This window comes from Rhipicephalus microplus, chromosome 3 (genome assembly GCF_043290135.1).
Source record: "Rhipicephalus microplus isolate Deutch F79 chromosome 3, USDA_Rmic, whole genome shotgun sequence".
NCBI classification, from domain to species: domain Eukaryota; kingdom Metazoa; phylum Arthropoda; class Arachnida; order Ixodida; family Ixodidae; genus Rhipicephalus; species Rhipicephalus microplus.
The window spans coordinates 172,050,271-172,073,593 of NC_134702.1; the positions used below are offsets into that span (position 1 = coordinate 172,050,271).

At 46.7% G+C, this 23,323-nt stretch overlaps 2 protein-coding genes and 1 long non-coding RNA gene across 3 annotated transcripts in view; 1 reads left to right on the forward strand and 2 right to left on the reverse strand.

The window, feature by feature from the left end:
- Positions 1 to 23,323, forward strand: part of LOC119167541 (uncharacterized) — a 195,065-nt gene that overhangs the window by 92,032 nt on the left and 79,710 nt on the right. The gene's annotated exons all lie outside the window — the stretch shown is intronic.
- LOC119167542 (uncharacterized) overlaps positions 11,673 to 23,323 on the reverse strand; it is a 113,670-nt gene continuing 102,019 nt past the window's right edge. Inside the window, exon 4 of the mRNA XM_075887687.1 lies at positions 11,673 to 11,803. Coding sequence (XP_075743802.1) covers positions 11,796 to 11,803 — 8 coding nt within the window. The 3' untranslated portion in view covers positions 11,673 to 11,795. The remainder of the gene's footprint in view (positions 11,804 to 23,323) is intronic.
- Positions 12,056 to 23,295, reverse strand: LOC142802705 (uncharacterized). Its single transcript, XR_012893950.1, has 2 exons — positions 22,665 to 23,295; positions 12,056 to 13,973 (listed from the first exon to the last, which is right to left on the reverse strand). It is a non-coding gene; the product is annotated as an uncharacterized LOC142802705 (long non-coding RNA).

Genomic DNA, 23,323 nt, shown 5'->3' on the forward strand with positions numbered 1-23,323 from the left:
ATGCGGTCGCAAGTTCTGGAGACTCCTAGATGTCCAGAAGTTGGAGCGTCGTGGAATTGTCGCAGAACATCCTTTCGCAGGTGATGCGGTACGACGAGTAAAAGTTCCGCGCCGTCGGGGTGTAAGTTGCGGCGGTACAAAACGTCTTGAAGCAGGCACCTGCTAAGAGAAGGGTCAGCATAACGCGATTGAAGGCGATCAATGATGGTGAGCAGCGATGGATCTTGGCGCTGTTCGTCAGCCACGTTCAGAAAGTCAGTGATGACTAAAACGCAGGCATCGGATTCCAAATCAGTGGAGCTAGGTGGATCAACAGGGTGCCGGGATAAGCAGTCAGCATCGCTATGCAGCTTTCCAGATTTGTAAAGAACCGAGAACGTGTACTCCTGTAATCGAAGTGCCCATCGGCCGAGTCTTCCTGTAGGGTCCTTAAGCGTCGACAGCCAGCAAAGCGCATGATGGTCCGTGATTACTGCGAACGGACGTCCGTATAAGTACGGACGGAATTTCGCAATAGACCAAACGAGGGCTAAGTATTCCCGCTCAGTGATGGAATAATTTTGTTCCGCTTGCGACAAAAGACGGCTAGCGTAGGCTATCACACGGTTGGTGCCATTCTGTATCTGAGCGAGTATAGCACCAATGCCATGGCCGCTTGCATCGGTGCGAAGCTCTGTTCGAGCCGCTGGATCAAAATGAGCCAACACAGGTGGTGATGTGAGGGCGGTAATTAGTGACGCGAAGGAATGTTCTTGGTCCCTTCCCCAAGAAAATGCCACATTCTTTTTGAGGAGATCCGTGAGGGGCCTAGCAATATCCGCGAAATTGAAGACAAAGCGGCGGAAGTATGAGCAGAGCCCAATAAAACTGCGAACTTCTTGTGTGGAACGCGGAACCGGGAATTCTCGGACTGCACGGACTTTGTCAGGGTCGGGTTGAACACCAGTGGCGTCAACAAGGTGGCCGAGTAGTTTAATCTGCCGACGTCCAAATGAGCATTTCGACGAATTGAGTTGGAGACCAGCGCAACGAAAAACGTCAAGAATTGCCGAGAGACGAGACAGGTGGCTTTCGAAGGAGGGCGAGAAAACTATTACATCATCCAGATAGCAGAGGCAGGTCGACCATTTGAAACCGCAAAGAAGAGAGTCCATCATACGTTCAAAAGTAGCCGGGGCATTGCACAACCCAAAAGGCATGACCTTGAATTGGTAAAAGCCGTCGGGTGTGATGAATGCAGTCTTCTCGCGGTCGCGGTCGTCGACCGAAATTTGCCAGTATCCGGATTGAAGGTCAAGGGACGAGAAATAGTTGGCGCCGTGGAGGCAGTCGAGCACATCATCGATTCGAGGTAAAGGATAAACGTCCTTCTTGGTGATCCGATTCAGGTGGCGATAGTCGACGCAAAAACGCCAGGTGTTGTCCTTCTTTTTAACTAAGACCACAGGGGAGGCCCAAGGACTCGATGTCGGCTCAATGACGTCTTTACTCAGCATTTTCTCGACCTCCGTCTGTATTACTTGGCGCTCAGCACGTGACACGCGATAAGGGCGTTTGTGAAGTGGACTGGCGTCGCCGGTGTCGATGCGGTGGGTTACGGCACTTGTGCGGCCCAAGGGACGGTCGTCAACGTCAAAGATATCCAGGTAAGAAAATAGAACACCCCGGAGCGCCGCAACTTGGGAAGGTAAGAGGTCACTGGATATCATTTTGTCGAGGAACGCCTTATTTTGCGACGTGATGACAGGTTTCGTCATGGTCTTAGTGTCAGGTGTAAAAGAACAAATCGAACATTCATCAAGGGTGGAAAGATCGGCTAAAGCGATGCCTTGGGGAAGCACTTAGGTCGACGTAGAGAAGTTCAGAACTGGAAGTGGCACCGTGTTGTTAGCAACAACCACTATAGTATGTGGTAGTGCGATGTGGTGCGTAAGAGTCAAATCAATGAGGGGAGCTACCAGATAGTCTCCATCAGGAATGGACGGGAAGGGCGACAGAGGAATGTACATAGCAGCCTGGGGCGGTACCCGTAGAGACTCGACGGATCGTAGCCGAGTGCGACTTGGAGGAGTGAAATCGGAGCACAAAGGCAATTCGAGCCGTAAGATACCGGTAGAACAATCGATGAGGGCGGAGTGGGCTGTTAAGAAGTCAATTCCAAGGATGACGTCGTGTGGGCAAGCATCGAGGACTGCGAAGAGAACGGAAGTGTGGTGGCCAGCAACAGTAACGCGGGCAGTGCACATACCAAGCACCGATGTTCGACTTCCGTTGGCAACTCGAACAGTAGAGAACATAGCTGGTGTGAGAACCTTTTTCAGGCGAGATCGAAGTGTAGAACCCATAACAGATACTTGGGCACCAGTGTCAATCAGAGCAGTAACGGCGTGGCCATCAACGAACACCCGAAGTAAATTGCGTCTTGAATTTGTAGCCGGTTGAGGGTTTTTGTTCCGAGTCGTCAACGCAGCGCCACCTCCAGGAGCTGCACTCGTCAGTTTCCCGGGGAATGGGCAGAATAAGCCGGTGACGGAGAGCGGCGGCGTTGAGGGGAGCGTGACGGCCGACCCTGAGGTGACGGCGAGCGGCTAGACCAGTTTCTCTGAGCGACGACGTCAGCGTAGGACGGTTCGGAGCGTGGAAATGAACGGCGAGCTGAAGGGTCCAGAGTATGGTCATCCGGAAAACCGAGTTGCGAATAGTGTCCGCGGTCCTGACGGCGATCTACATTACGAAAGCTTGGCCGGAAATACGACCTGTTGCGGCAATGGCGGGAGATGTGCCCAACTCGAGAGCAAGAAAAGCAGATTGGTCGATCGTCATGCGTGCGCCACTCAGATGGATTTCGGTAGCGTGGTGGAAACCGAGGAGTCGAAGCTGCCGCAGCGACAAGTGGAGCAGAGTGGTAATCAGCGTTGTGGACGGGAGTGCTCATGGGCTGCGGCATAAGTCTGGCGGGCCGGGGAACCTGGACGCCCAGGTTAGCAAACTCCTGACGTACGACGGCTTGAATAAGCGAGACTGTTGCCCAGTTGTCTTGCGCAGGGGGCTGATAGGAAGCGGGTGCCATGGCTTCCAGCTCCTAGCGAACAATCCTTGCGATATTGGCAGGAGGCGCAAGTGAACGGGGCGCTGCAGAATCCTCGCAAGACGAAGTCGCAGCAGTGTTTGGTAGTCTCGCAATTTGGTGGGTGATTCGCCTGCTTTTAGCTTGCTCGAATCGCCGGCATTCAGATATGATGGAGTCGACAGTGGTGCAGTTCTTGCACATTAGTATGTTGAAAGCATCATCAGCAATGCCTTTCAACACGTTGCTGATCTTGTCCGCCTCGGACATGTTTTTGTCAGTCTTCTGGCACAGTGCCAGTACGTCTTGGATGTACGTGACGTACGACTCCGTCGATGATTGAACACGCGACGCGAGTTCCTGCCTGGCTGCCATCTGACGAGCAACTGACCGACCGAACAAATCACGAAGCTTTTGCTTGCATGTGTCCCAGCTGGTTAATTCTTCTTCATGCGTCTCATACCAGGCGCGTGCCGTACCACGTAGGTAGAATAGAATATTTTCCAGCATAAGTGTTTCGTCCCACCTGTAGTGCTTGCTGACACGCTCGAATAATGCGAGCCATTCTTCGACGTCCATGCTGTCCGTCCCGGAAAACGTGCCAGTGTCGAGAAGATGGGGGGGGGGGGGGGGAATCACAGGTGATGGAGCCGGCGCGGATGGCGAGGCCTGAGTGCCAGTTTCAGGCATCGCGGCTGGACAAAGCTGGCGTCCACTGCGGAGTTCCAGAGCCGGGTTGTGTGAAGACCCAGCACCTTCCACCAAAAGATGTTACGGGAAAGATTTATTCACCGAGAGCTGGTCTTGCTAACGGCTTAGAGAGCGCACAGTCAAGCAGGCCAACGGGAGAAGCTTGAGAGTCCAACCCACTACAACCACGTTGTCGTTTTCTTCATTTGGGTGCCAATTCAGCTGTGTCGGTGCGACAGTTCTATACACGTATCAATATATACAGTCCTACATGGGTGAGAGCAAAAGTTCTCCTATATGGGCAGAACAAACACATAGACCACACGCTCACTTTTAACTTTTGTTCGCTCAGTATTCGTCACAAATCTTCGTTTCTTCGAAGAACTGTTGCAGCACCTTCATTGCTTTGCCGTTTGTTTTGGATGGCCATGGACCTAGTATTTTATTCAACCCGAATGGTCGCGCAGGATCTAACCTATGCAGTTTTTGTTCTAGTCGCCTTCGTTGTATGTCGTGTTTCGGACAGTCGAGCAAAAGGTGACAGATATCCTCCTCGTCGTGGCCACATGAACATGCAGACGACGTTGCACGATAAATACGAAGTAGGAAGTGCTTTGTGTAAGCAATTCTGAGTCGTAGGCGATGAATGAGTGTGTCGATACGTCTTGGGAGGTCACGGTCGAATTGGTATTCAAGATTAGGATCAACAGAATATAGGATCGATTCCTTTGTTTTGTCTGTGAACCAGGTAGACAACCATAAGTCTCATTTTGTTGTTCTTAAAATTCTATTTACATCATATTGAGATACAGGAATGAGGCACGTTTGCGTAGAATTATGAGCGGTTTTCGCCAACTCATCCACCATTTCATTTCCCTTAATTCCGCAGTGACTGCGAACCCACTGAAATGCCACTCGATGATTCGACTTCGTAGCTTCTGAGAGCTCTTTTAGTATAGAGTATACTATGCGCACATCAATGTGTCTTGAAGTGGCACTTTCCACACATGCCAGTGCTGCCAGAGAGTCTGTAATTACCACCCATTTTCTTGGTGTCGTTGATAGTTTAATAAAGCTTATGGCTCGCAAAATCGCTACGAGCTCTGACGTTGTTGAAGAAGAGAGGTGGCCCAATCGACATGCATATTCTTCGTGCAATTCCGGAATTATGAATGCTGATGTCACTGTCTCTTTGGTGACGGAGCCGTCATTGTACACGTGAGTGTAGCCTTGGTACCTGTCAAACAGATGATGTGATGCCGACTGCTGAGCGGCAACGGTTGGCACTTCAAGTTTGCTGCGAAGTCCTTTTATTGATGTCTCAATAGTTGGTAGCTCAAGCTGCCATGGAGGGTAGTTTTGGTCCAGTGGCCAATGTGTCGACACAGGTAGCCGGGAAATGCACTGTTGATACACATGGTGTATTTGCGCTCCAGCACGGTTCACGATGTTGGATATGAGCGAATGGGAAGGGTGTTGCGTGACTAGACGAAAGAGGTGCCGACATGTCTCCATATTTCTAATTACTGTAAAGTTGGGTTCTCTTGCCTCTGCCAGTGTCAGAGAACTTGATGTTGCCTGTGGAACCCCCAGACCTATGCGTAAGCTTCGTGCTTGTAACAGCTGAAGTCGGTGTAGCGACTTCTGAGAGATGTTGCGGAAAACTGGCGCAGAGTAGGCAATTTTCTGTCGGATTAGTGCGCAATAGACGTGGAGGAGAGACGCTGATGTACCGCCCCATTTTGTTCCTGCGATGCGACGTATAACATTTATGGTGCTGTTCACTTGATTTTCTAGATCAGCAATATGCTGACTCCATCTGAGTTGGCTATCTAAGGTAACACCAAGGAAGCAATACTTTCTTGTGATTTCGATTTTCTGGCCATCCACAAAAAGCTTCAAGTTTTTCAGTCATTTTCTTGTGAATGGCAGAACTACAGATTTGGCGTGAGAAATCCGCATGCCTCGCTCTTTAAGGTAATCACTTATTGCGTCTAGTCCTTGTTGAAGCCGATGTTCAATCACTTCCAGTGATTTGTGAGACGTCCATATGCATATGTCGTCTGCATACGTGGATATGTCCAAGGCTTCGGGCAGTACTTCTGGCACGGCCGCTGGATCAAAGCGCACAGGGTGCGGCCTGCTGCGTGGAGCCGCCGCGCATTGGCGAGGGAGGACGAGCGTTGTTGACAGTTGCGGCCGCAAGTTTCGCGGGGGGCGCTACTAGTAGGGGACACACCGAAGAGACGCGCGGACGCGCTACGGCGAACGCAGCATTTTCGCGCCAATTTCTCGCCGCGGAATGAGGCTACATGCTCCAAACAAATATACTCGTGTTCAGCTTGATGCCATCTGCCTCACAGTCGAGCTAGGTAGTTAGAGTGGCCAGTTAGTGTGCCAAAAAACTGCTGTGTTCCACTGTGCGCGTCGAACGCAAAGAAAAATCCCGGTTTGAGCTACCATGAATTTCCATCGAGCGCTGAACGACGACAAGCATGGCTCACCAACATCTCCCGGCAGGGATCTGGCGGAAAAGAAACGAGGTGGGTACCCAGTGACCGCTCTTCGGTTTGTTCCCTTCACTTCACCGAAAATGACTATAAGAAAGGCACCAAACTGCGAATGCTCCTGCCAACTGCTATCCCGACGGTGTTCCCCAATTACCCGTCCTATATGCAAAAGCCAAGGGCTACAAGGATAACAAAGTGGCCTCGAAGATAAGTACCAGATGGTGGTTCATCAGCTTGCGCGAAAAAGAGTGCACGAAATGGCCCAGATGAAAGCAGGCATGAAGATGTCGAGCCTGATCTCTTCGGAGATCAAGAACATGTTGCACCAAGCGGGTCTTCGGACAGAACGTAGCACTGTTCATTGCCTGCTGATAGTATGTGCCAAACCAGTTCATGTACAGATAAAATGTCTCAAACAGATCTTGACCTTAAGCGGATGATAGAGGATGCGAAGAAAACGACGAACTGCCTGCAGCGGAAAATTTCCCGCCTCAATAAGTCACTGCAGACGCTCCAAAGCCAGCGCGATACGGTTCGTGAACGGCTTCAAGCCTTCGAAAGCAACAAAGAAATCGCCTGTTTTGTGAGTGTACTAAGCGCCGCAGACGAAGGCCATAAAACCGCCGAATTTATCAAGAATCAAGTGTCGAATTGCGCTTCCAAGAAGCCAGCGTACACTGAATCAATTCTGAGGGAGTGCGTCCTCTGGAAAGCGTGCTCCAACAAAGCGTGCTCCCTCTTTCTCATATTTTTCTCCTTTTGCCCTCCCTTTCGCCACTAAAAACCAAGGGCAGGGTTCCAGGCTGACCTCGAGTGAAGAAAAACTCAGGTCAGTCCGGAGCCACGGTTCCGGCCCGAATCAGGATGCGGGTCCCGCCCCGCCAGTGTGCCACCACTGTAAGGGTCGACACCAGATATGCGTGTATGCCACTCTTTTTGCCGCAGGTTGTTTCATTCCCACTCTTACGAAATTTAGATAATATTTTTCTTTAGCTAAGCGAAGTGAGAAAAGGAGCCTACATACTTGTTGCATTGTACTTTTGATGAAAATTTTACTTGGCTTGATTTTATTACTTGCAGTTGCCCTATGAATCATGCAAGGTTCTCCTGCAAGAGACGAAACCGTGTGGCAGCATCTACGATTTAGTGAAGAAAATCGATAACAGACAACTTCGGTATCCCAACATGGAGATCGTGAAAATTTGCAAACTCGCATGTGACTTTGTCAGTGAAGTGATGAAAGACACTGAAGTTCGAAGAAGTGGAAATCTGTGTAAACTTTTTCACTCAGCCCTCCTTCCACATTTGGTTACCTGCCCTGCACTACGGTGTGGTTAGGGCAGCCTTCAGCACACGAACCAGATCTGTGATGTTTTTTTAAAGCTGCTTCGACCACTCCTAGCTAACTGGGCAGAGAATGTGAGTGCCACTGTGCAACGTCTTGTAAGGCTGGCACACAAGCCCCTCTCCAGAAAAGTTCAGCGCCTTTGAGGACCATGGCACCTCCATTTTTTTTACCTTGTAATGCAGGCAAAATTGTTCTGCAATATTAGAAAATATACTGATCTTTTAGAGATTGTAGAGCTCCAGCTACTAAACGCACGTTTCATTGTAAGCCCGGCATTTTCATTATTTCCACATGCACAGCAAAGAAGACAATTTCACATTCAACAGTCTTCGAACGGGAAATATGCAGACGGATGCTAATTTAGAGTTATTATAGCTCCTGAAATACTCTGGAATGAATTGAAGGTTATGTAATCCACCGTCGCGCCATCGGACAAAGGCAAACATAAAATCATGGCCTTTATTCAAAAGTGATTTTAACGAGAAGCTAAAACGTTGTGCTATAGTTAAATGCCGTAAAAGGGGTCTGAAAGTTCTTTCAAGTCCTTTTGTAAAATATTATGAAATACGTGTATTAATCCTGTGGCCTGAGGACGGGGCAAACTTGCATAAGCATGATTTTAAAGCTGACTGTCGCAGGGGCGGGATGGCTTAGTCGAGGCCACTCCGTCTCCCTTAGTAGCGATAAACCATTTGTCACAAGGGAATGGGTCCCGTAGTAGGGTGGAACAAAGCACTGAGAGGATATTAAATTCAAAGTGTCCGCTTGCAGCACGAAGAGTCGCGAGTTAAAACATCCCGGGAATTCGCGCGCGCACCGCTACTCCGCCGCTTTTCATTGTCCTTGACCGGTGGCGCCGCGGCGGCAGGCGAATGAACTCGGCCTCTCCCGCTGTTTCAGGCGCACGCAGCAGGCCGCACCCTGTGCGCTTTGATCCAGCGGCCGTGCTTCTGGAAGACCTGCCATTGTAGCATTGAAAAGAAGCGGACTTAGAACGCTTCCTTGGGGTACACCTCTGCTCATGTTGAAGCGATCGCTGTCCTCTTACGGTCTGACGGTGGTGCCAAGTGTTTTTTTTTTTTCTTCTTTTGACTGTACAGTGCAATATCCTGGCCCGGCTACAGCAGCAGTATTTCGGTGGGTGTGTAATCATTTAAGGACCCAAATTTGTCAAAATTATTTCCAAGTGTTCAGATACGGCGTGCCTCTCAATCAAATGGCAGTTTTGTCACCTTGGCCTCATAATTAAAATTGCATGATGCAACTATCGACAAGAACGGTGCCGTGCATGTAACGAAGGAAGTCGAAACTGTCCCAGTGTGCAGACTACGACTCGATATTGCAGTAGTATACCAAGAAACTTTTGGGTTTATAGATGCTCCTTCGATACCTTGATCTTCCTTATTCTTTATTCGTTCACCAACCGAGGTTTAAAATCTGCAGGCAGTTTCCCCAGGGATGACTGCTTCGCCGTTGTTTGTTAATACCGGCATTCGAACCGTGCGTCGCAGCTTTGACATTTCGTTTTGTTTTGAATGCAGTACGAACACGCCCATTCACAAAGCTTTTCGCGGACGTGTCAGCAATTAAACACAAGACTATTAAGCGCGAAGTATGCAAGCGCATATTACGGGATCAAATCCAGGCCGCAGCGGCTGCATTTTCGGCGGAGGTGTAAATACTGAGGTGCGTGTACCTAGATTTAGGGGCACGTTACAGCACTCCAGGTGGTCGAATTTCCAGAGCACTCCCCTAAGGCGTCTCTCATAATCATATTGTGGTTTTGGGACGTTAAACCTTTGCTATAACTAATATCAAAGCACAGAAGTGCATAAAGGGCAATGCGTGAGGTGAGAGTCCATGCTAAGGTGGCGCCAACTCGTGGCTGTCGATACCAACTGCGGCAGCTACGGCTCCTTCCTGAACACACTATCCCATATTAAAACTAAAATGATCCTCTTGACATGACATCCTCTTGAATGACACCTCTTGCGCATCAAATTAGTATCTCCATGCGCTTTTACAGGCGTGAATGCACACATAAATGCATGGATTGTAACATGACGATTCAGGTCTAAGTTACGCACATGTTTTCATTTTCACCGCTTTCAACTCTGGTCACAACGGCGCTTTTACTCGAACGAGCAGATCATAGTCAACATTATCTCTAGAGACCAGATTCGTGACGACATGACGTGGTTATCTCAAGCTATCACGCATACAAGTATGATAAACAAAGTAGCTAGCCTTCCAGCGCACTTCAGCTCACGCGCTTTGTGTCTAGTATGTAGTTCGATGTACTACATCATTTGTCAGGCATTCAGAATCGCTTCTTGTCTGACAATCGTAGTGCGATGTACTACATCATTCGTCAGGCATTCAGAATCGCTTCTTGTCTGACAATCTAAGTCGTGCAGTACCATTGTCATGTGTGTTTATGACGGCATGACGTTCGGCCATCAGCTGTTTATAGAAGAAACTCTTAAATTGAGTTGATTTGTGCCCGGAAAACCAAGTTCACTCGATCACACGTACACTAGCAGTAGTTCACGGCCACCAATAATCTAACCGTCGGTGGAACGAGCGTTATTGCGGAGGCTCGCGTTGGGAGCACAGTAATAAAAACTGTGTTAGTAACCTCTGGTACGTGTCGTACATGCATATAGTCTAAAACAATCTAGAAGTTTCTCAAACATTCTGGCGCGGCCTGCGCCGATCAGTTTTTCATGGGACCAACATGATCATATAAAAAAAGAAATAAGCCAGCGTGGAATATCACCGCTATGCTGAGTACAACCAAATGTCTTTCAATGACTCACTCACAACTTTTCTACACCCGCCGAAAAAAATAAACCATAATAATTTGGTCGTACATTAAACTCGGCTGTTATAACTGTACAGTTGTGATAGTCGCGTTGGTTTAACAACATCATGCTGTTAATTATCGCCTGTACATATTCCTGCACGACTTGTTTAATTTGCAGTACAAGTATCTTTTGCAACAATTATACATGTCCGGATGCAAAGTGTATCTTGGAACCCAAGATGAACTAAGCAGTTTATGTAGCTGCAATTAATACAAAAAACTTGGTTCCCTGATTCATATACTGCAATGACTTTTTTGTTGTACAGTGACGATGCACATGTATGTACACAGTACACCCTTTAAAAGATATGTGACCATATCATCTGCAGTACTGCAGTTCCTTGTAAATCTGATTCTTTCAGAAAGGTATATTCAAAGTTTTTTGCCAATTAAATTCCTAGCATTCGAAAGACATTTCCTTTCTGTCCAGCTTTAGAATTGCTGGCGTATGCTTTTATAACTTTTTGGCAAAAGTGGCATACTTATTACATACCAGATGTAGTTGGCTCTGAAAGGAATGACTTACACAGTTTTTGTGAAGCATTCGTTTGGAATGTGCTTTGTGGCACATGTGCTTAGTGGCACATGCACAGTGTATGCAGGTGTAGTATTGAATACTTTTTTTAGAAGGGAATAACAGCACTGTAGATTAAATAAAGAGAAGGGAGTGGACACACATGCTGTGTCTGTATATTTCACCCACCTTTTCTTTATATATAGTGCTGAACAATGTCGTCCTCATAAATTTATGGCTAAATCAAGTCTATGCAAATGCAGCCTAATTATTGAGACACTTGATTAATGTGACCCAGCAAACATTGCCCTAACTTGACACAGCATATTCTGGCTCTATTATGAGTCATAAGATTGCTTGGCATAGACACATAATAAAGAATGATTGGTATATAAATCATGACAAAGAATCATGACATTGAGGATAGCATAGGTGCAACATCGCTTGTAACCTTGGTCTCAGGTTTTATCTCCTTCCCTGTTGAAACAACCACATTTACTCTGTTAATTATTTGTTCAAAATAGCCCAATTGATAATTAGTTACGAAATCCCTACTCGATCCTGGGACGTACATATACTGTATAGAAGAAAATGTTTTTCTTTGCTGTTTTCATAGATGGCCACAGCTGTACAGGGACAATGCATACATCCCTGGCATCAACAAAGCCATAGAGGAATTCAGGGTATGAATATCGCTTTATTTTAAATGCACTAGATTGTGATATCCTATTACATATGAGTGCTAGGTCTTCGGAATCCTTTGTCCTTTCTTCTTCAGCTTCAGAACTGCTGGCATGCTTTTAACTTCCTGCAAGAGTGGTATACTCATTTTTTTTTGTTATCGAATCTATGCATACCAAAGTGAAGTTTTTGCTCTTATACTGCACTCTTAAATGAATAACTCCCTCTTTTATTGTGTGGAGCACTTTTTCACAATGTGCTTAGTAGCATGCAGTGAAGGTGCACTACTGAATACATATATTTTAGGGGATAATCGTGCAGCACTGTGGATAAATCAGAGAGAAGGCAACAGACACAACATGAGTCTGCCATTTTCACCTTATCTTTTAATTATGGTGCCGTTTGATTTCTTTCTCATAAAGAAACTGCATGGCATACTTCAGTCTTCGCAAATGCAGCACAGTCCCATCTTGATACAGGCTACTGTACATAATTCTTGTAGAGCAGGCATAGCTGCAAAAAAAAAAAGAGCTTGATTGAAGCTGCAGATGCAGGATGTTTTTACCCCAGTGTGTATTAGAAGATGCTCAGCATAGATACATAATAAAAAATGACTGAAGAAATTAGTTATACCAATAGAAAATAATTATATTCAGCAGGGCATTAATGCAGTATTGTGTTTTACCTTGGAACTGGTTTTTATCTGTTTCTTTTATTATGCAACCACATAATTCTGTATAACGTGGAAAAAGCACCGCTAGCAATTTTTCACCTGTGTTGTAATTCACACAGAGATTGCTTCATCAAACGTTTATCGTACAGTAGAAAGTTTGTTTTTATTTGCTGCATGCATAAAACATGGCTAGAACTCTACATTTACTCTGCGTACTTGTGTGGCATCGCCAAAAACAACAGAGGAGACAGAGTTAAGAACATCAGTTTATTTTAAGGCACAAAAAAAAAATGTCACATTCTACTTTGATACTGACAGGTAAGAGATCGACGAATCCAACTTTTTGCACACATAGTGTGAACAAATTACAAAATTCTTCGTTGCTGCAAAGTCATTCAGCAAGAAGGCAAGAACCAGTGATTTGTGCAACATGGTAATCATATGAAATAAGACACACTGATTAGAGGCTTGTTACCAGCCGCTTGGAACACATGCTTTTTTGGAACACATGCTGCAATAGCCTCTGTTTTCTTGAACAGAGGCTGGTAACCTTATTCTCAACAATCAGAAGCCATCTCAAACTGATCGGCAGCTGTGGCGTAGTTAAAGCAACACATCAACTGGTGAGGTCGGCGGTTCAACAACCAGATGGCAAACAAGCCGGTTTTGTATTGTTGTCACGCTAAACATAACTAACATGTTCGTTCATTTTTTTGTTTGGACGTAATTTTAACGGCTTTTATCGTAATGTCTATACGTACCGCTAGACACTCCCGACTATTCAAACCAAGCGCCTAACCGGAAAATGCGTGATGTCACTTCCGTGCGCCGCGCAGCAGTCTCTGCCATTTTTTTTCCGTGTTTATGGTCGTTGGCGCACACTGTGATTGTGTTTGTCGTTGCAATGAGCTTTGTGAACTTGAATAGTTGGATTGTGTTCCCGTTTGAACCGCTGAATTTTGTGGTTCGCTTGAGCTTGCGTGAAGGCCACAGTGTCTAGGACTCGTCAACCTGTTTCAGTGCTCTTTGACATCCGTGATATTTGCTTTTGTTGTGTGTGAGGTGGTGACGGTGTGATAGTCCGTACGTGTTGCCAGTTTTGCTGAGTGCGCTTGTAGTATTGTGGTTTGCGTGGCCGTTCGGCAACCTGCTCAGATTCTTGCGCTTGTTTGTCGAATACTTCATTTTACATGCATAGTAGCATCGAACTCGTATTAGCTGAGCTTTTAAATGTGCGGTACTCCAAGTCCCATTGCAGTTATCGATACTTTCTCTCTCTCTTTTTTTTTTGTTCACGCAAGTATTGTTTTAACATTTGCGCCTCCTCATCAGCCCGACTTGCTGCTGGTGGTGGTCCCATCCACAGGCCCTTTAATATTGGATCTTCGATGACTCTTGCAGGATTGACTATATTTAATATGATAAAGTGTTTTGCGAATTAGTGCTCTTAATCGGCGAGACGCAAAAATACACAAAAAACTCGAATGCAGCTGGCTGCATTGGTTTCTTCGGCACAGGTGTCAGGAATGTTGATTTCCACGGTTTATCAAAGTTTTGATGACAGAAAGGTGCACTGCAACGTAGTCTCGGGCAGCATTTTTTATGTCACTCAATGTACCATCACCTGACGAGGTAACCGGCAGGCCGCTTTCTTTAAAAATACTGACGTGCCACCGCAATGTTCTAGGCGACCAGCACTTGATAAACAATGCCCAAGGGCAAGTGACGACGGCGTTAGCCCATCTAACTGCAAAACAGCTTGTCTACCTTGCTGAATAACACGCACGGCCTGTGACAGTACGGGAGCATTTACGTAGCAACGGATGAGAACGGCCGTACGTGTTCGCACTTAACAAAACAGCCGGCTATGCAGTAGCTCTGGCCTTCGGAGATCACAGACTTCGTAAGAACACTACAATAAAGTTGTTTCCATCCATCGTATGAACACTTCGTCGACGCACTGGGGTTTCCTGCATGTGCGTCCAGTCAGTCACACGTGAACCCTGCGGAAGCATTTATTTCATCGTCGACCTTGTCCTTCGCGACAAGCAAAACTCGGCAGCAAGAACACTTTCACCTTTGACAACACCACGCTTGGCACTGCAATCTAGAAAATGCAGTACGTCCAATAACTGTAATCCGCACATAATACTGTGAAACTTTATGGCGCACACACTCAGATGAAGCTGCGGCGCGGTGGACGGCCGCGCTAGCTCCAACCACCAAGTTCAACTAAGCATCCAGCAATCGCATGAAGCAGCGACGACACTCCAGTCCTCCTTGGGAGTGGCCTAGGCCATGGCCACGATTTCATAGGAGTTTTCACCACCTAACACATCTCAGGCGGCTACTATCTCGCAATGTTTACCTTTCGCAGCCGTAGCGCCCATGGCGCCCCCTGTATTTAAAATACTTGTAACATGTAGATAACAAACCTAGGTTAATTGACTCAATAAACACCTGCTTAGTAAAACTTTTTTAAGTTTAACGCATTACACACGAATAATTTACACATTTAACTAGATTTAGCTAATAATTTTTAAAGTGACGTCACTTTTGTGCGGCGCAGGAGCCACTTTTTTGTGGCGCTGGCTGCTGCGCTACAGTGTACTAGAAGAGGGCAGTGGGCTTACTCCTCAGCTACTCTGACACTTCTGGCCTCACATAAGAGAGATGGCGCCACAGGCATCTTCAATAGAAGCTTCACCTGCAGAAGCTGCTCGCCGATGGCCGCTCGTAAAAGTTGGAACGTGCATTTATTCGATATTTGTAATAAACTTGCATGCCTTGACTAACCTCTGATTATATTAAGAGCTTCTGGTGCTCTCGCTTCACAGTGTTTTCCTTTTCTATTGCGATTCAGCTTCCCGAAAATTAGTTCGATGGCAGCCGTCGCAGTCTGTGCATTCTCCTTTCTAGTGCGACGCAGCTAACGCTTTGTGTGTGTGTGTGTGTGTGTGTGTGTGTGTGTGTGTGTGTGTGTGTGTGTGTGTGTGTGTGTGTGTGTGTGTGTGTGTGTGTGTGTGTGTTTCGGAGGGTGTGTGCTTGAGTTAGTAGAGTATTCTATTCCTGATAAGCACTATATTTCTTCAGGCCACATCGTGTTTGCTCGAATATAACACCTCGTCGGAAAGGATGATGTATCCCACAAATTGTATGTTTTGATACAGTGACCAAACATACGGTTCATGCTGTGTAGACCAAACCTAAAAAGAATTCGCAACAAGCTTATGCCCGCCCTTTCACGACATAATTAGAAAGCAGTGCACGTTCACTTCATAGAAAAGCTTTAACATGCAGGCGTGCTGGCTGGGTTTGCACCTTTATTATAAAGTGAAATTGTAGTGCTTAAATAATTTTTGTTCTGCTTCAGTTGTAGACCATGGCACAACAGTTTTCTGGGGGTTATTAATAATCATACTTATGCAGATACACGTATGTTAGACATATGTAGAGTCACGTAGTGAAGAACTAAATAAAGATACACACGAAGCTTCTGCTCCTGACATGATAACTTTTATTTGCAAGAACTGAAGTACACCATCTAGCCGCTGATTTACACACCTTATTCACTTTATGTGTGACGGCTCATCTTCAGCTGCTTGGCCCTCTGCCGCTTCCCTGCCTAATTGTCAGTGTTCAGTCCTTTCAAATTAAATGAAGACGTGTGACAACGTAAAAAGAAATTACTTTTGCTTTGAGGGTAGCTGCGTGCACACTGCAGCCAACTTCAATCGAGAGTCTGCGCTGAACTATTGCCAGTATGTCCATAATGCTGTCAGAGTGCAGCTTACTCTGGCAAAAACATTCGGTGGAAATATCGTTGAGCTTTTTCATGAAGCTGTACAGCTGGCTTGAGGGATGAAGGAGGCCTCCTCGGTCACAAAAGTTGGTCAGCCGAAGAAGTTGAAAACAGCCTCGGCATGAATAGTGGGTGAGGTATGCGCACTTTTTTTTCCATCGATAATATGCGCAGACGCGGTTGCAAGTGGAGTTCGCAAACTGTGTTGGTGTCTTCCAGAAGCTTGTCCGCTCTGTGCTGGTTCTTCTCGCATTCTTTCGGCCTGTTTTCATCCTTCAGGACACCAAACAATGACAGGTCCTGCTTACTCTTCACAAACACGTTGCCTGTTAGACACCCAATCGCCTAACGGTGGTTTTGCCGTTGTCGCGGCATGGTTACAGTATGCACTGTAAAGCATACTGTCATCTTGCGTGGTGCGTAACGCTCAAAGCTGACGGCAAAAACTCGGCGCAACAATGTCCACAGCCACACAACCTGGCTCAAACTCTGTTGCTCTGCAGGACTTGACCGGCTCACAATTGGCTCAGCAGCGTCCCTCCCAAAATTCTTCATGGATGGATGGATGGATGTGGCTGTAATCTTTGGATCGGGCGGCGACTAACGCCACCTAGCCGTATTACTTAGTGAACTAACTATTAGATTTATCTTTTTTTTTCCTTTAAATAGTGAGGTTGAGGATTCGTACTTTGCAGTGAAGGGTTCAATTTTCACTCATGCCTTGACTTTAGCCACCAATCAGATAACCTCCTTCTAGTTAAGTCTACCCGCTTAAACTCTATTTTGCCCTCCCTGTCCCTAAACACCAGCGCTGTGAAAAACTCTGCGTAATCATCCTGAACTATAAGGTGAAGCCCTTTACAGAACATTATCAAGTGTTCGGCAGTTTCTTCTTCCTATCCACACGCACTGCATACTGTGTCTACTCCTTCGTATTTGGCCCGATATGTCTTGATTTGCAGTGCTCCCGTCCTGGCCTCATACAGTAGAGGACTACCCCGAGTATTTTCATAGATCCTTTATTTGGCAATTTCCTGCTTAAAAGTTCGATAGATCTCTAGTGCGGACTTCTTAATCATGCCAATTCTCCACATGTCAGTCTCCAATTCCTTCACTTTCTTCTTAACCGATAGTTCTTTTTGGTTTGGCCACCTGTTGTTTTCTAAGTATTTACCAGTCAAGTTCCTGGTTCGCTTCCTCCATTTTGTATCAACATTCTTCATGTACAAGTAGCCGAAAACCTTCCTAGACTAACGCTCCTCCCCCATTTTTCTCAATCGCTTCTCAAATTTTATCTTGCTGCTAGCTCCCCTGCCCTCAAATGATGTCCATCCCATATCACCTTGTACTCCCTGATTTGGTGTATTCCCGTGAGCTCCTAGAGCAAGCCCACCTATTCCACGTTGCTTAATTTCTAATCTTGAACTTCTGATCTCATGCACAAGACCGCATTGCCGAACAACACCCAGGAAACATGACCCCTTTCCATATTCCTCTTGCAACATCATAGCTATTGTAATTCCACAGTGCCGTATTTTTGATCACTGCTGCATTCCTGTTACCTTTAGTCGTCACGTGTTTTCGTGTTACCTTAGGTACTCGGTCCCATTGCTTATTCATACGCCCAGATATTTGTATTTATCTGTTATCTCTAGCGTGACCTCCTGTATTCTAAGCTCACTACCTTCGTTATCATTAAAAATCATGACTGCTGATTTTTCCTTTCTGAATCTAAAATCTAACCTATCTCCCTCATTACCGCAGATGTCCATCAATCTCTGCAAATCTTCCTTGTTGTCGGCCATTAGCACTATATCATCTGCGTACATTAATGCTGGTAGTGCCTGATCAATGAGTTTTCCTTGTTTGACTAAAGAGAGGTTGAAGCCAAGTCCACTTCCCTCTAATTTGGCCTCCAATCCTTGTAGGTACATCATGAATAACAAGGGTGACAGTGGACACCCCTGCCTAAGTCCCCGTTGCACCTCTGTGGGCTTGGATACCTGTTTTTCGCACTTTATAACTACCTTGTTACCTTTATAGATTTCCTTTAAAAGAGTAGTGACTCCATCTTCCACACCCAGTGTGTCTAGTATTCCCCACAAGTCCTCTTGAACCACGCTATCATACGCTCCCTTGATATCCAAAAATGCTAGCCACACGGGCCTGAGTTCCTTTTCTGCTATTTCGATGCACTACGTCAGTGAGAACAGGTTGTCTTCCAACCTCCTGTGTTTTCGAAACCCATTCTGCAGTTCCCCCAGCACCCCCTCATCCTCTATCCATGCCTGCAGTCTTTCCTTTATAATCTGCATCGCCAGCCTGTAGACCACTGATGTCACTGTTATATGACGGTAGTTGCTTATGTCATCTTCGTCCCCCTTTCCTTTATAGATCATGCTCATCCTGCTAAGTTTCCATCCAGTAGGGACTTCACCATCGATTATTGTTCTGCTCACTGCCTCTCTCGAAGTCTGTTTAGACTTCGGACCTAATGTCTTTATCAGCATAATTGGAATGCCATCTGGGCCTGTTGATGTATTATTTGCAATCCTCTTCTCAGCCCTTTCCCACTCTTCTGTGAAAATGGAGCCATTGTGCCACTTGATCCATCCCTGTCTATTGTGGTGCATAAGGCACTTCTTTGTTGAAGTTTTTCTGTCACCCTTGTTCTTATATATTCAATAGCTTCGTCCCCCTCTAGCCTAGCACCTTGAGCTGTAGCTATAAACCTCTACTCTAGGTTTGTTTCATTTCTTAGGGAGTTTATATGGTTCCGAAATTTCGCAGCTGCCTTTCTATTTTTTAATGTACTTCGGCCAGCCACAGAGCTCCCTTTCTTCTAATATTTTCATTGATCATAAGGGATGCGTTTCTTCCACAGCTTAGAAAGCTTTCCCATTTTCTTTAACATCATCTGTCGGTTCACCCCGCTGCTTAGCATGTCTGTGTTCCCTAGAGGCTTCCTGATGTTTTGCTCTGGCTCTCTTAACTTCCTCATCCCACCAACTCTTGGGTTTGTGTCTTCTTTTCAGGGGTGACTTGTCACGTGCCTTAGCAAGCTTTAGCTCAAACAGTCTAATTAAATTTGTGTATGTCCACACTGTTTTTATTATCCTGAGTGATTACTTTCTCAGTTTGTTTAGTAGCTATTTCTTTTTGCCTTTATGAATAAAAAGTTTCCTGTAGTTGCTCATCTTGTCTCTTTCCCATATTTCCTGCTCTTCCAAACCTTAGCTTGATATGTTTGTGATCACTTCTGGAGCCACCTTCATCTATGTGCATTCCCCTGAGCTTATCATACATACTATGTGACATCAGTGCGTAATCTATCGTTGACTGCAGCCTTCCTACCTCCCATGTTATTTGCCCTTCACACTTCTCGGTACTGTTGCAAATGATCAAATCATGCCTTTCACACATATCCATGATCATTTTGCCTGTTGAGTCAGTATACCCATCTATATCTTCTATGTGTGCATTCATATCTCCTAGTATAATTATCTCGCACTCTCCTCCTAACTCCTGAATGTAATTTGATATACACTCTACCATTGCCTGGTTTTCCTCTCTGGCCTTTGCTCTCGGCCACAAGTACACGAAACCAAGGAGTGTCATTTGCCCTGCTACTTTCCCTTTTAGCCATAAATGTTCCTTGCATCCATACTTGACTCTTTGCCAACCCATGCTCTTATGTATAAATGCACCAATTCTACCCCCCTTTTTGCTGCCTTCTGTTCTATTGCAAAATTTCCATACGTAGTCCGGATTGCAGGGTGGTTGCTCCAGGTCCCGCAGATGTGTCTCCACAACCCCATATATCATCAGCTCCTCCTGCCTCAACTGCTCTTCTATCTCTTCCCACTTTAACCTATTCCTGCCACCCTGCATGTTAATATAGCCTACGTCTCACTTAGCTCGGCCCTTGTGCTTACGTCGATTTCTTCTTTCACGGACTTCGTGTGCCCCCCCTAAAAAAGCTATGGCTTGGCGACCCATTCTGTTACTGATCTTCCTGCCCGTCGCACCACTGTAGTGAATGCCATCCTGTGCAAAGGGGCGAGCGCCGGGCTCGTACACGTCTTGGTTAACTTCCATTACGCTGTATCCGAGTTGCCGGCTCAAAACCTCGATCACACAATTGGCCCCCACAACCCTGCTTTCAATCTCACTAGACTGCCCCCAGACCTCTGGGACTGTGCATATGGTCACATGCACACTCCCAGAGGCTTTTCAGAGCTTACGCCTCCCATCCTCTAGCTTTCTCTGAAGGTTCTGATCCTTGCCCTTCAACACATCATTGAGCCCAGCATGAATAATGACTGGATTTTCGCACTCCATGCTGTTTTCTACAACCTCCTGAGCTTTAGCCAGTGCATCCACCATGCTCTTCCCTGACTGTGCCCCGACCCTGACGCTCCCATCTTCCTTCACTGTCTTGAAGACGCCATCCCCAACACTGGCCACGTTAGAGTCCCCCACCACTAGGACCCTTCTGCGCTCCAATCGCTGGCTTCCTGTTTGTGATGGCGCCCCTGTTTGCTTCACCTGTTTCTCTCTCTGCCGTCTGTCCTGAGTTTCTGCTCTGCTTGAAGACTGCTGCGCCACCGAGCTGTATGTTCTCGGAGCCTCCGTGCTGTGGCCAGACACTGCGGCGCCCTGACCTCCCTTCTCGCCTGTTCCTTCCCGCCTGTCACCTTTTCCGCTACTCACGCCTTCCGTCTCACAACGCTCGGGGCCGGGGCAAAGCTCCTTTACCCGCTGCTCTAGCTCGGTCCGCCCTTCCCGTTCTTTTCGAAGGTCTCCCTTCATTTGCTCTAATAGGCTGGCGGTAGCCTCCTCCCGTTCACGCGACGCTCCGAGCTCTTTTTGGAGTTCTATCCTCTGCTCCCGTTCCACCATAAGCTCCCCCTGAAGCCCCTTGATGCTAGCCTCCATGCATTGCACGGTCGCTTTCAGTGCCTTGCAGAGCCTGCACACGAAGCTCGCCTTCTGCGCGTCTGCCAAACTCGTGAATGCTGTCTCATCTAAGTAGCACCAGCGCTTGCATTCTTCGCACTGCACCAGCTCACTCTCTCGTGGTTTTCCTAGCCTCCTTAGCCATCGCCCGCCCGACCATCGGACCGAGTGCCCGACAGGTCTACGTTCAACCCTAATCCCGCTATCCAGCCGCCTCCGTTAACTCTCATACCTCAACAACTGTTTGAAGCTGCCGCCGTCACCGCACACATACGTGTTCAATTTCGCTAGTAGCCTCTCACTAGGTCCCCTTCGTGTTCGGCTCTAGCTCTTTAACAACTAACCGGGCGCCCCGACCTCCTTCAAACCAGCCGCTTAGCCCGTTCACGTGGTCAACGTCACTACAACGTTGCCCGTGTCCCACACCTACAGTACTCGCAACGGTAATTAATGATTAGGAGCGAAAAAATAAAAATGTGTTCACAAATACCAAGAAATGGAAAGAAACTTATTTCTCTTTGCGCGCTGCTTCTGCACCAACCGACCTTGCACGACCTTGAATTTGCGGAACAGGTGGAGCGCGCGAAAAACCGCTCGTGCGACCAGAGATTCAGAGAACCACAAACGTGCGACATTTCTGGAGCCACCCCTATGCATACCTTCCGCCGGAGAGTGAGCCCACTGGCCCCTTCTAGTACACTGTAGCTGCGCCGCGCGGCGCAGGAGACGCTGCAAAAAAAAAAAAAAAATAGGCCGAGAAGACTGCGCCGCGCACGAGCCACCCCCACAGAGAAACGACTGCTGCGCCGCACAGAAGTGACGCCATGCATTTTTCGGTTAGGCGCTTCGTTTGAATAGTCGGGAGTGTCCAGCAGTACGTCTAGACGTTACGATAAAAGTTAAAGTTACGTCCAAACGTAAAAGTAAACAAAACATATTAGTTAGACCCAGCGTGACAACAATACAAAACCGACTTGTTTGCTACCCGAAATCAATCAGCAGCTGTGGCGTATCTACACATGAAGGAATTTTAAAAAGCCTATTAAATATGACGCTTTTTATTTCTTTTCTTTGTTTCATGTTTCTCCTTTGTTTGATGTATATTTGTTTGTGAATGTTGTATGTACACAGGCAATAAAGGAAGAAAAAAAGCAGCTGTGGCGTAGTTGGTTAAAGCAGTACATCAAAAGCTGGTGAGGTGGTTCAAGTCTTATTGCATTTAGCGTTACTTTCTCATTCTTTTTTGTTCACGCATGTATTGTTATAACATTTGTGCCTGCTCATCAGCCTGACTTGCTGCTGCTGGCCTCGTCCAGAGACCCTTTAGTATTGGATCTTTGATGCAACTCACGATAAAGTGTTTTGCGAATTAGTGCTCTTAATCGGCGTGACGCAAAAAGACACGAAAAACGCAAATGCAGCTGGCTGCATTGGTTTCTTCGGCTCGGGTGTCAGGATTGTTGATTTCCACGGTTTATCAAAGTTTTGATGACAGAAAGGAGCACTGCACGTAGTCTCGGGCAACTTTTTTTATGTCGCTCAGTGTACCATCACCTGACGAGGTAACCGGCAGGCCGCTTCAAAATACTGACGTGCCACCGCAATGTTCTAGGCGACCAGCACTTGATAAACAATGCCCAAGGGCAAGTGACGACGGCGTTAGCCCATCTAACTACAAAACAGCTTGTCTACCTTGCTGAATAACACGCACGGCCAGTGACAGTACGGGAGCATTTACGTAGCAACGGATGAGAACGGCCGTACGTGTTAGCACTTAACAAAACAGCCGGCTATGCAGTAGCTCTGGCCTTCGGAGATCACAGACTTCGTAAGAACACTACAATAAAGTTGTTTCCATCCATCGTATGAACACTTCGTCGACGCACTGGGGTTTCATGCATGTGCGTCCGGTCAGTCACACGTGAACTGTGCGAAAGCATTTATTTCATCGTCGACCTTGCCCTTCGCTACAAGCAAAACTCGACAGCAAGAACACTTTCACCTTTGACAAAACCACGCTTTGCATTGCAATCTAGAAAATGCAGTACTTTCAACAACTATAATCCGCCCTTCATACTGTGACGTCCCCGCAAACACGGACTGAACCCCGGTACTTTCAAGATTTTTTCGCTCGTTTCTCAAACCCACGCATAAAAAAGGGGGAAAAGAAAACCTTCGGTGTAACGAATGGGCATTCCGGAGTGGAGTACCTG